The following is a 12,936-nucleotide window of genomic DNA, read 5'->3' as shown; positions in this document are numbered from 1 at the left end:
ACCCTCGTATTAAATTATATATTATATTATAGTATATTATATTTTCGCTCTCGTTGATACATGATCCAAAACACATCGATGTTCTTTGTAATTTTATTTCTAAATAGTTCATGTGTAGTATATTACATTTATCAGTATTGATTTTCATTTCCAGACTTTAACAATTGGATTGATAGTATCCACATGTTGGATACTATTAATAGCAACGTAGCTCAATTTATATTATATTATATTATATTATATCATTATAATTTAAATAAAATAATTAAAGAAACAAAATATACAACTCTCAGTTCCTTCTAAATAACTCCTCTCCCCCCTCTCTCTCTCTCTCTCTCTCTCTCTCTGAGCTTCAAACAAACCCTAGAAACAGAGGTGAGGTTCTGCTAGAGCTCTAGATTGGAAGCTCATAATTGAAATTGGAACTTCCCCCTGTTACCGCACTATTTTCAATCTAAAGCAACGATCTCAAGATCAGGTGGCCTCTGCCAAAATCTTTTTTTTTTAACTTTATTTATTGCTAATTTTCTTGAATGTTTTTGTTGCATGCGTGTAATCTGTTCTCTTTCACAATGGAAAGATCTTTCTCAGACAAGAACTGCTCAATCCCCCCTTATTTTTTTAGACAATAATTGAGTTTTAATTTTCAGGATCAACTAAAGTTTCCATTTTTTTTTCTAGTGTTCTTTCTTAATTTAGCCTCTGGTAATATGAACAAATTTTCTTAAATTTGGATTATTTTTAGATTGTTTTCATTATTCATAATTTCGCCTAGTGGGTTGATTATTCAGTAGAAACTGATGAAATTCATTCATCATAGCCAATGCATGTTTGTAATTTTAATCCAATTGCAAGTTTTATTGTCACACATTACTTTAAATCTTCAATAGTTACCAATTTATTAAACTTCCAATTTCTATTACTATTTTTTGGAGAACTACCAAAAGAAGGATCAACTGAAATTTTTGACAATAGAATGAAATTTTTGACAATAGAATTCTTATGGGCTTAGATAAGATTGTATTATGGGTTAATTGCGGATAGAACCCCTTAGTATCACTGTCTTGAACTTACTATCCGTCTAGATTTATTTTTGCAGATTGACCTCCTGGGTGATTTCTTTCTTTCTGTTTTTTTTTTTTTTTTATTTGTTGACAAATAGACCTCTGAGGGTAAGATAATAAAAATGTTCACTTAGGCGGGCCTATCAGTAAAGAAAAAAATAGAGGGGCAGTAAGTTCAAAACAGCTATAGTACAGAGGTCTACCTGCCCTTGTAGATAGCCTGCATTGAACTTTATAAGAAGAATGTAAATTTCTATTAATCTCTCTTCGCAATTAATTTCAAGCTTGATATACACACAAGTTGTTTATAGTTGAACAATTTTATCTTATATTTGAATCTATTTTTATTCCTTGAATTGCTCGTAATGTCGGATATTTTTTTTTCAAGCAAGTACAATTGTTGAAATTTCAATTCTTAGAGAAGAAATTAGCCTGAACCTTTTTCCCCTTCTCTTGCTTAGGACTCACTTCTTCTTTTATAAATGGAGCCTGAAGATCCAAAGGATTGGCACAAGAAACGTATAAAGATGGAGCAAGATTACATATTGAACAATCGTGACAACATCGATAACTTCCTTGATGACATTTGGAGCAATTGCGATTTGGAACCTCCCAACCTTAGTGAAGAATTCTCCAATGCCATTTTTGGTGTCAATGACCAGCAGATAAATCCTCAAAGTGTTATCAAGGAAGAGAATTTTACCGAAGAAAACAACTCGTGCACTTGGCACGAAAATTTTGTCACGAAGGAAGAAGTTGTTAATGATGGAAGCAACTTGAATATTCAAGGTAAAAACAACCAGAGTGCTAGAAAGAGGAATGAGGGTAGCTCTAGTCGATCAGTAGAAAGAGCAGAGATACGAAGGCAGAGGATGCTCAAGAACCGTGCTTCTGCTGCTCGATCTCGTGCTAGAACTCTGGTACCAGAAAAGCTCCAGTAGTAGTAACATTTATTTGAAATTTTTATTTTTATTTAAATTTGGGTGTTGTTTATTTCATGTTCTTCTTGTTGATCTTTTGAGATGGAAATTTTGTACAGATTCGGCGAGCAAATTTGGAAATGGAGGTAAACCCCCCCCCAACCCACACACACACAAAAAGATAAAAAAAACCTCTTATTTTCTGTTTCTGGGAAGGTCAATGTGTGTATGCTTGGTCTTCTATAGGAAGTATTAATCTTTCTAGATCAAATTCTTTCGGCATAGTTTTCATCATGCCGAACAGGTATTTTCAGTTTTATATTCACTGTAAAGGGAGTGAAGTGTTAAGATTATGCAGTTAGGAAATAAAAAAATAAAAAAAATACTTGGTATTCTTTCTAGTCACTGTAAATGAAAAAACTTACCCACATCTGAAACTAATAACAAAACTAACAATTATTCTTTCATAAGCATTTGCTTTAACAAACATGCACACAGAGACAAAAGAAAGAGTAATGCTTTTTCTTCTTTCTTTCTTTTTTTTTCTCCAGCAGAGAGCCTCAGAGCATGAGAAAGAGAGAGAACAAACAAGAGCTGAAGGAAAAGTGTCGCGCTGCAAAAGTTGCTCATGGTGAGACTGGACAAGATGAAGGACAAATCTACCACCATTATATAGAATGTAAAAGCCTACTCTCTTGAGGGTAGGGTCATATTGTGTCTTGGCTAAGTTTTTGGCTTGTAATAGTTGTAAAATATAATGTACTTACAATATATATACATACATATACTTAAAAATGTGTATCTAGAATTATGCCCTCAGCTTTATATCACAACGAAAGCAGACTCATGTGAGCAATGAGGAAATTTGGGCACTACATTGCTGCTGAATAGAGCAATGAGGAATGAAACAAGAGGAATTTGATCTGTATGTGGAGCTGGATGAGAACAAATATGATTGAATAGAATGTTTAGAGCCTGGCAGCACCAAACACCAAATGCAATTAAGCATATGCGTGACAGAAAGAATGAAAGAATAACCAAAAAGAAAAGTTAAAGAACTATTAGTTAATTTAGCTAATCTTAAAATAAACAGCATCTAATAAATAGTTAAACTAGTAAAGAATGCTTGCAGAACCAAACAACATAAACATTAGTTGTCTACTCGGTACTCAGCAAAAACTTCAAAAGAAATTAATATATATCATGCCCACAGCTTAACTCCAAAAACATTTATATACAAGAACCAGCAACGTAACATAAGTTAGGCAGGTAAGCATTTAAGGCTCCCATTCTCAGCTCACTCAAAACACATAGCCGTTACGCGAAAGAGAACGCATGTTGGACACCTAATACGCTCTAAAACAAGAAGTAAGAACTACCGTAATGAATTTGAAGAAAGACATACAGTACCCTGATTCCGTAAGGATGGAACACTATGCTTTGCTAACAAGGAGTTGATGATAACCGATATTTATTCACCATTTTCCCACCTCATTGTCGTTGTTACTCAACTGTTTTCCCACGAAGATCAGTCAATCTCCGAGCTCGAGTAAGGTTCATAGCCAACCTACATTAAGAAAGAAAGTATCATAAGCGAGTCTCGAAGTTTCTGATTTGTTAAGCATCAGATTAGTGTTCCTTTTTAGTAGACAACTTTTATTGTTCTGCGGCAAGAAAAGTTACAGACAGTAAGCAAAGATAAGCATTGACTGTAGAATGAGATATTAGTAGGAAGGAGAAATTTTGTCTATTTTTCAAAGTTCAGCGGACCATTCACCTTACAAATTTGGAAACCATCAAGACAAAAACAAAACCAAAAAAAAAAGACAAAGAAAAGATGAAGAATAAACTTGTCATAGAAAGGTGATACTCACAGAATAATCATCATAAATGCGCCAAATAGTTTCCCCTAAAAGGTTTCCCACGGACAAAACTGTCAACTGAGGGAAACTCATTTTCTCCGGTATAGGGATAGTGTTCGTGATAATGACTTCTTGAAACAGGCCGCTAGACAATCTCTCGATTGCGGGAGGGCTGCCATGATAAGCAAGGGACTATCAACAATTTGAACAATAGAAAAGATGTGATATATAAAGTAAGGGAACATCAAAGTACAAGAGATACATTAACAGAAAGATTCACGAAAACACCCAAATAAATGCTTGGAAAAGACAAGTCCGCAAAATAAAAAATAAAATTTCCAAAGTTGACGCTCTCCCTGGCTACTTCTGGCTATGTCACATTTTATTACATATCATTATCATATAATTTAGCATCAAACTCAATGACAACTAATATTGTCATCATGTACCCAGTAGAACTTGAGTTTCCAACCAACTAAATAATAAGTAGGGAACACAAAACCATGTTCTCCTATCTAAGACTATAAGTTAGGTACATTTTGTTCTCTCAAGGAAACCAGAACATATCAGCGGATAAAGGTTACCTAAAAACAGCATGTGTGCTGCATGCATACACTTCTCTTGCTCCTTCTTGATGTAAAAGAGCTGCCCCTTTCGCAATGGTACCTAACTCCAACAAAACAACAATTTAAATGTCAAAATGAAAACTTTAATAGCATCCAAAAGGATCGACATGTATGCATACAAATTGGTGATAACATGTAGATATGCGCAAATCCATGAACACACACAGGCACAACATAATACATATAAATGCATAGTTATGCACAGACAAAGTTCTACATTCCCAACTATTATTGCACAGACAGCAAAAAACTTCTATGCAGGAGATAACTAACCAGCAGTGTCTATCATATCATCTACCATGACAGCCACTTTTCCTCGGACATCACCAATCAGATTCATCACCTGAAAAATTGCTTAGGTCTTTAATTTGGAATCTAAAAGTTGAAGGAAAGTCACTAAGAAACAACAAAGTTATGCCGTTGAAGATAAATAAGAAAAAAATTGAGCCTTAAAATACCATAAAATGAATCCAATGAATTAGTATGCTTAAAATTTTAAAATTGTAAGCTTGTTACAGATGAAACTGTTGAGAATGGTTGGTCCAAACCATTAGTCCCACATGGAAAAATTGTAGAACTCAACATGGGTATATAAGTGGGGGATTGTCTCCACATAGTAACGAGGCCTTTTAAGTTAAAACCCCACACTTGTGGCCCTCTCCACATAGTAACGAGGCCTTTTAAGTTAAAACCCCACACTTGTGGCCAAAAGGTGTTTAAGTTGGGGACAATATCATTACTATGTGCTTGGACCGGCGGACCCAGTTGGTCCCCTCCTAAACAATTGGTATCAAAGCTTGATGGTGAATCCACGCACTTGTGAAGCAGTACCGGTAGCTGGGCTTGGTGGAGTTAGGAAGAACTCGGTAGAACCTAAGGCGATGAGTCGCTACAAAAAAATGTGTCCTGGTAGCTGGACTCGATGGAGCCTATGGTGGAGTTAGACTCGGAGAAGCCAAAGGTGGAGTCGCTATAGTCCTACGTACACCCAGGGGCTGTCAAGGTGGTTGTGTAGGTTCCTCGAGTAAGGTGAAATAGGGTGTACCTCGAGATGTGCACTGACCAAAGGTGAACGATCTTGCGGACAATGTTGAGTGGTGATCTACATGGACAGTTCAAAGATGGATTCATGGTGGATAAAGGTATAGGTCCAGGTGGAGCCGGGTGGATCGGTGTTAGTTCAAGGTGGAACCAAGGTTGAACTGGTTTGAACCAAGGTGAACTGGTTTGAACCAAGGTGAAGATTGTTGAGAATGGTTGGTCCAAACCATTTGTCCCACATGGAAAAATTGTAGAACTCAACATGGGTATATAAGTCCCCGACTAGTAACTACTGATAGGTTTGATAAAATAAACTTACATATAAATATCAAAAGGCTATTATGTGGCAGATCACCTAGCCAATTGGTAGAATGTGAAAATCAGGGAACAAGATCGTTTTACAACAATATCTCAGTGACATCACAGGTAAGCCTTATTTTATCTATACTGTAAAGTAAAGGGAGGGATAAAAATCTGAAGTGCCTTTGGTAGAGAATTTTTAGAAGGGAAGGTAGAGTAGAGGGAAGTAAGGTAGAGTAGGAGATGGCTCAAAATGAATTAAAAATGAGGAGAGAGAAGAATCCCTCCAAATTGGAGGGAGTCAAGAGGAGATAGAATGAATTATAAATTGATGTGTTTTCTCTCTCCTCCCCTCCTACCAAACAAGAAGCAGAAAATGTGTATACTTCCTTGCACCTAATTGCACCTCTCTTTACCTCACCTTCCCTCTTTATACACCCTGCCAAACCAAGGTTCCCTATCATATCAATGAATAGAACGATTTCAAGGTTAAGGAATCTTTCTTAATGCAATTCATGTTATCAGATCTTTTAAGGATTAATATTCAGAGAAGGACAAGAATAACGGGTGGTGGTGGTTAAAAGATCTGGAAACCAGTAAATCTTGCTTGATGCAATTCATATTACCATATACTGTAAGGATTTTTTACATAGCACCACCAGAATAGGCGGCAAGGGTGGAAGGTGGTCCCAGGTGAGGTTGATAATATTTACCTCAGCAATGTTATGCCCTTGGCGTCGTTTATCCACAATGGCTAGGGGTGCATCGGATAACTTTTTTGCAAAAGCTCGTGCCCTTGCAACACCTCCAACATCAGGAGAGACCACCACCAAGTCATTGGAACAAATGGTTTTGCTTGCCAGGTAATCAAGAATCACAGGCTAGACATTTATAAAACAAAAGGAAATCATCATGTAAACAAGGGGAAGATTAAAAAAGATTACAGAATAAAATCAAACCAATTTGGAAAAGTTTGTTAGTTTTATCTGGAAGTTATCAGAAAGCATCCCCTTGAAAGAGCTAACAATAAAATAAAACAAAATTTTCTTCCATTAAAAGGATTACAAAGTTAGGTACCTGACCATAGACTTGATCTACAGGAATGTCAAAGTATCCCATCGACTGCCCGGAGTGAAGGTCACAAGCAAGTACACGGTTTGCACCTGCTTCTGTGATTAAATTTGCAACAAGTTTCGCTGCAATAGACTCCCGTCCTTGAGTCTGAGAAATCATTCAAATAGCAAGAACAAATGTTTAACTGGTTAATATTCATTAAAACAAGCATGGATTATGAAAGATGAAGCAGTGTGCAAATACAGACCCAAAAGGCAACAATTTCATGGAAACTTAAAAAAACTGAAAACAACAATCGGTACAATCTCTAGTGAAGCCTTGTTAAAATTTAGTGCGATGGTAAACAACTGGAGACCAAGATAATCATTCAAATATGAACGAAATAAATAGAAAGTTCTCTCACACATTAAGCTCCACGAGAAACACTGGAGTATCAGTAAAATAAAACTTGACAAAAGTATTTCTTACCTTCCTGTCAGCTCTTTCTTACCTTCCTGTCAGCTCTTGCATAGCCAAAATAAGGTATAACTGCTGTGATATTTTTTGCAGATGCTCTTCGGCATGCATCAATCATTACCAAAAGTTCCATGAGATTTTCATTTGCAGGCGGGCATGTTGGCTGCACTAAAAATACATCACATCCTCTTACACTCTCTTGCAATTGAACATATATTTCACCATCAGCAAATCGCTTAATCTTGATTTTTCCAAGTTCCAGTCCCATGTAGCTAGCAATTTCCTACAGAACAAAAATCCATGTGTGATCAGTTGAGGTTAAGAACCCTGAAATGAGAAGCCACTTGTGTATTAACTCATAATTTTGTCATTGGAAATAATTGGACCGAGCCAAATGCTCGGAGAAAATCCTCGTGTATAATCCTGAATGAACTATAGGCTATCTCTAAGTTTCTGAAGAAGTGGATTACACAGAAATATAAACGACAACTGGGAGTCTGTGACCTAAAGGCAGCTTCTCTTCCAGGATATAGTTTCACACACAATTATATCTTATTATTTTTCCTCATCTACTATGACTCCTTCATGTACCTATATTTTACTTAATTTAAGTTCCTTTTCACATTCTGTATCTCAAATACAAGTTCCGGCTAAGTCTATAGTTATGCCACTAGTATATTTCTTTCACTCCATACCGATGCAAGACCAAATTAGAACAATAAGAACATAGAACTGAGATGAAGACAGGTAGATAATATTAAAAGTAAAGTAGGAGAACACATGTCTTTTGGAATAATTCTTCAACATCAAATATTTCTTCTCAAGCTTTCCTTCCAACCAAATACAGTTAAACAAAACAGAAGACTCATGTATGCATGCCATAGTCGCCTATTCGGAACCACTTTCGGTATTAAAATTACATAACCAATTTGATAACCATATCTTAATATATGAATAATAGAATTCGATAACAAGAATTCCAGCAATTGCTTCTTAACTGAAAATAATCGTTTTGAGCAAAAGCAATGAATGTTAAAAATGATTACCTTGGCAAGGGAGTGATTCGCAGTCCCTGAGAAGATACGCAACCGAGTATCTTGCCTCTCACGCAACTCGCCTTGGCTTGTTCCAGTCAAGAAACCAGGCAATGTCTGATCATTAACAATAGGAATACGCGGTACTGCTCCATTACTGAACCCCAGTGGCTCTATCAATTTGCAACTCTGCGCATAATTACTTAGTTACTAAATTTAGTTATCAACATACATTTGTAAACTTTACACCGTAATACCCCAAAGTTTCATCCTTTTTAACTTTAATGCTCCGAAGTTATATTTTGACAGTTTGACATCCCAAAGTTTTCAAATTGACTTTATTCTCACAATTTGATACCTCAAAGCACTAACTTTGTCCTTCACTTTTCCCAAACTTCAAAAAAAACTGAAATTTGGTAAAAATTTCTCTCATTCTCTTTTATAAGTTGATAATCTTGAAAAAGACCAGCTCAAGTTTTTTGCCCTTTGGGGCATCAAATTGTCAAGATAGAAGACTTCAGACACCAAAGTTAAAAAAGGTAAAACTTTAGGATGTTAAAGAGCTTCTATATAACTCAAAATGAACACTAGTTAACTATTTACTGAAGAAAAACATTCAATCTTTGGGCGCAATTAATCGAAGAAATCATGAGAATATTGTTTCAAGAATCAAATGAGCATTAATGGTTTACTTAATAAAAAAACTGCTTTCTTTTATGGAAGATGAAATTTTGAGTGATGACAGATGCAAGGAGTTACCAAAGACTTGGGAGCAGGGGACAAAAGGCGTCTTTTAGAAGAAGAAGAAGAATGGCGCGAAATCGAGATCAAACTGTTAGCGGCTGAAAACCCTAATAAAGAAGCCATTGTTCTCCTCCTCGAGCTTGAGAGAGAGAGAGAGAGAGAGAGAGAGTGAGAGCGAGGGCTTATTCGCAAAAAATCTGTTGGACTGTGGAGTTTTAGTGAGTCGGGTGCGGGTCTGATCTCATTGTAAGATCAAAACCCGATCCCGTAGCTCGAGCGTTTTTCCTAAGGACCCGTTTGGATAATAGAATTATTAGAAGTAAGAAATAGGTTATAGAAGTAACTTTTAAAACTATGAAGTAGGAAGTAGTAGAAATAGTATTTTTTTTTGTTTCATATATTTTTAGATGTAATTGAAGTAGATCTTCTTATTCTTTATTTACTTTTTTTGTTTGGATAACATTTGGAAATATTACCAGGAAGTAATTAACACATGTTGCTTCCACAATTTTAAAGTCACGATATGCTCTTTAATTTGATCTAGCACGTTACAACTAGTTTCATGCCGCTATGACCCCTCGCCACTTGAGAGCAAGCAGAATCCTTCAACCACATTGCTTCAAAATAATTGTTTACTTCTCGCCTACGATGAGACTCCGGATGACCATAAATTCCTATGAATTCCCAACTTTCCTTCTCCCTCGCTCCTTTGATCATAACATCAACGTGGTATTTAGACAAAGAATTAATAGACAAACTGTTCTTTTCATCTCAAAGAAAAGCTGGCCGACGACCATCACAAATTACTACAAAATAATTATTAAAATTAAGAGCAATTTTAATGAAAAGTTGTTAGAAGTAACTAATAAAGAAAATATTAATAAAAATTTTATTTATTTCCTAATTATTATGCATTTCAACTACTTTCGAGCTACTTCTGAGTATTGAGGATTGGAAAAATATTTTGAAAGTAAGGATGGCACGTATAGGCGCCACATAAGCGTTTAAGAAAGTATTGAAAATAAGTTTTTCAAAGAACCAAACACACTTTTTTGCTTGGAAGTAGCAGAAGTAGCATCTACTTCTTTCACTTCAGCTACTTAATAATTACTTCCATGCAAACAAACAGGCCCTAATTTGAACTTGAATTATAACTTTTTACAATTTACGTACGAGTAGCGATAACTGCGTTTCTTAATTTGACATTGACAGTTTACATATGAGCTAGTTGGATGTTTGGAAGTTGATTTGATTTAGATGAATAAGAGTGTTTTTAAATTTTTACGTTTTTGAGAAAATTTTGAAGAATAATTTGTTAGGAAAATTGACTACTGTTTTGTTCGCTTGGAGTTTTTGGATAAAGGATGTTTAATTTTACGGTTCCTTGCATATATGCGCATTCTCTTTATTCCGTAATCAGAGACTCTCAACATAAAGTTACGGTGCACATATGAACTTACACTCTGCAGAGAGGTTAATTGGGGTAAAAAAATGCATGACAAAATTTATTTGTCACAATATGGTGTTGGGAATTTAACGCTGAAATCCCTAATGCAACAGAAACGCAGAATAGAAAAAAATACACAAGATTTAACGAGGTTCGGCAACTGCCTACGTCCTCGGGAGCCACACAGACAATTTCTTATTAATCAAACAAGAAATTACAAATCAAGAGCAAATCCCAAAACTGATATTTCTCAAAGATGAACACTGTAGCTACAGTGTTAATAATTAAAGGGAATAAACCCTTTCAATTCTCTCTCTCTCTCTCTAAAGTCCTTTCTTAATCTCCCCTCAATGCACGGTTGAGAGCTGGAGATGAAGAACCAAAATCGCTGATGCGATTTCAAGGTTTGGAGAAGAGGAACGTTGATGCGTTATTTTTGGTGCCGCCGCCAGAGAGAAATCAGAGGAGGAGAAGCAACAACAAAACCCTAGGGCGACGAGGGGTTTATATAAGCAAACATGACAGGCTGGCGACAGCCTGTCGCCAGCCACGCGAAGACGCGGACGTCGGAGCGCCAAAACGCGGACGTCAGAGCTTGGACGCGAGGGTCGGTGTCCCAAACGCGAGGGTCGGGGTCGGATCCAAAACGCGAGGGTCGCGTTTCCCACAATTTGAGCTCGCCTGCTCGAGCTCCACCTGAAAACTACGCCTGCAGTTCGCCGTCGACTTCGCCTGAGTCGACGTCCACGCTCGCCTGCATGGTTCTCAAGCTCGTCGAAGCTTCACCGGAGCTCCTCGCCGGAATTAAGGTTTGATCTACACCCATTTCTAACAATCTCCCACTTGGAGATCAAACCGCCGTCAACGGACTATCTCATCAAGCTCCTCTCCTGTGTGGCTCCGCCCTCATCATCTATGCATGAAGGCCAACTGAAGTTGCGCACAACTCCAGTTTCTGAACGGTCACCGTCTTTGTTAACATGTCTGCTGGATTCTTACTTCCTGGAATCTTTTCCAGTTTCAACACGTCATCTTCCAACTGGGATCTGATGAAGTGGTACCGAAGCGCAATATGCTTCGTTCTAGAATGAAATGCTGAATTCTTCGCTAAGTGTATTGCACTCTGACTATCACTGTGCAAAACATTCTTCTCCTGCTTGAATCCCAGCTCTGTCAATAAGCCCTGAAGCCATATCATCTCTTTACTGGCTTCAGTTACTGCAACATACTCAGCTTCTGTAGTGGATAGGGTAACGATCTTCTGTACCTGTGACATCCAACTAACAGCTGTAGTTCCGACGGTAAATACATAGCCGGTGGTGCTTCTTCGGTGATCAACTTCACCGCCGAATTCTGCATCTACGTACCCTTGCACTTCCACCTCTCCCTTACCAAAGTGCAAACACTTCTGTGTGGTGCCTCGTAGATATCTCATAATCCACTTGACCGCTTCCCAATGAGCTTTTCCTGGATTCGACATAAACCGGCTGACCACTCCCACTGCATGGCCAATATCTGGTCGCGTACAGACCATTGCGTACATCAAACTTCCGATAGCTGAGGCGTAAGGAACCTGAGCCATACTCTCTTTCTCTTCTTCTGACTGAGGAGACTGATCAAAATGGCTAGCCAAGGGTGTGCTCACAGGCTTGGCGTCGCCCATGTTGAATCTTTGCAAAACACGGTTGATGTACTCCGTCTGAGACAATCGCAAGAACCCTTTCTTCTTGTCTCTCGTGATTTGCATTCCAAGGATCTTCTTTGTTGGACCCAAGTCCTTCATGTCAAACTCCTTTGACAGCTGCTGCTTCAAACTCTTGATATCCTCCATATCTGCTCCTGCAACCAACATATCATCAACATACAGCAGTAGGATGATATAGCTGGACTGATATCTTTTGAAGTAGCAACAGTGGTCGGCGTTGCACTTCTAGAAACCTTCCTTGTGCATGAAGCCGTCAAACTTCTTGTACCACTGCCTTGGGGCTTGTTTCAGGCCATACAAGCATTTCTTGAGTCTGCACACCAGGTTCTTCTTTTTTTCTTCTGAGAAACCTTCTGACTGGTGCATGTATATCTCCTCTTCTAGATCTCCGTGAAGAAACGCCGTCTTCACGTCTAACTGCTCGAGATGAAGGTCTTCAATTGCTACAATACTCATCACGGTCCTGATAGTATTTAGCTTTACCACTGGAGCGAAAATATCGGTGTAGTCAATTCCTTCCTTCTGCTGGAAACCTTTGACAACTAGCCGGGCATTATATCTTCTGGAACCATCTTGCTCCTCTTTCACCCGGTACACCCATTTGTTGTGGACTGCCTTCTTACCCGTGGGCAACTCAGCTAGTTCCCACGTCTGGTTTGATAT

At 37.7% G+C, this 12,936-nt stretch overlaps 2 protein-coding genes across 2 annotated transcripts; one reads left to right on the top strand and one right to left on the bottom strand.

Moving 5' to 3' along the window:
• LOC109819485 lies at positions 339-2,619 on the top strand. The gene is made up of 3 exons (XM_020385220.1): positions 339-1,984; positions 2,104-2,130; positions 2,536-2,619. Exons 1-3 carry the CDS (start codon positions 1,547-1,549, stop codon positions 2,617-2,619), a joined length of 549 nt encoding a protein of 182 aa, XP_020240809.1. The 5' UTR covers positions 339-1,546.
• Positions 3,154-9,310, bottom strand: LOC109820111 (ribose-phosphate pyrophosphokinase 1-like). Its single transcript, XM_020386186.1, has 9 exons — positions 9,137-9,310; positions 8,390-8,566; positions 7,378-7,626; positions 6,891-7,034; positions 6,527-6,694; positions 4,746-4,815; positions 4,431-4,512; positions 3,859-4,018; positions 3,154-3,551 (listed from the first exon to the last, which is right to left on the bottom strand). The coding sequence occupies exons 1-9, from the start codon at positions 9,242-9,244 to the stop codon at positions 3,513-3,515; spliced, it is 1,197 nt and encodes a 398-aa protein (XP_020241775.1). The 5' UTR covers positions 9,245-9,310; the 3' UTR covers positions 3,154-3,512.

Source organism: Asparagus officinalis, chromosome 8 (assembly GCF_001876935.1).
Source record: "Asparagus officinalis chromosome 8, Aspof.V1, whole genome shotgun sequence".
Classification (NCBI taxonomy): Eukaryota; Viridiplantae; Streptophyta; class Magnoliopsida; order Asparagales; family Asparagaceae; genus Asparagus; species Asparagus officinalis.
This window is presented reverse-complemented; position numbering and strand designations above follow the sequence as displayed.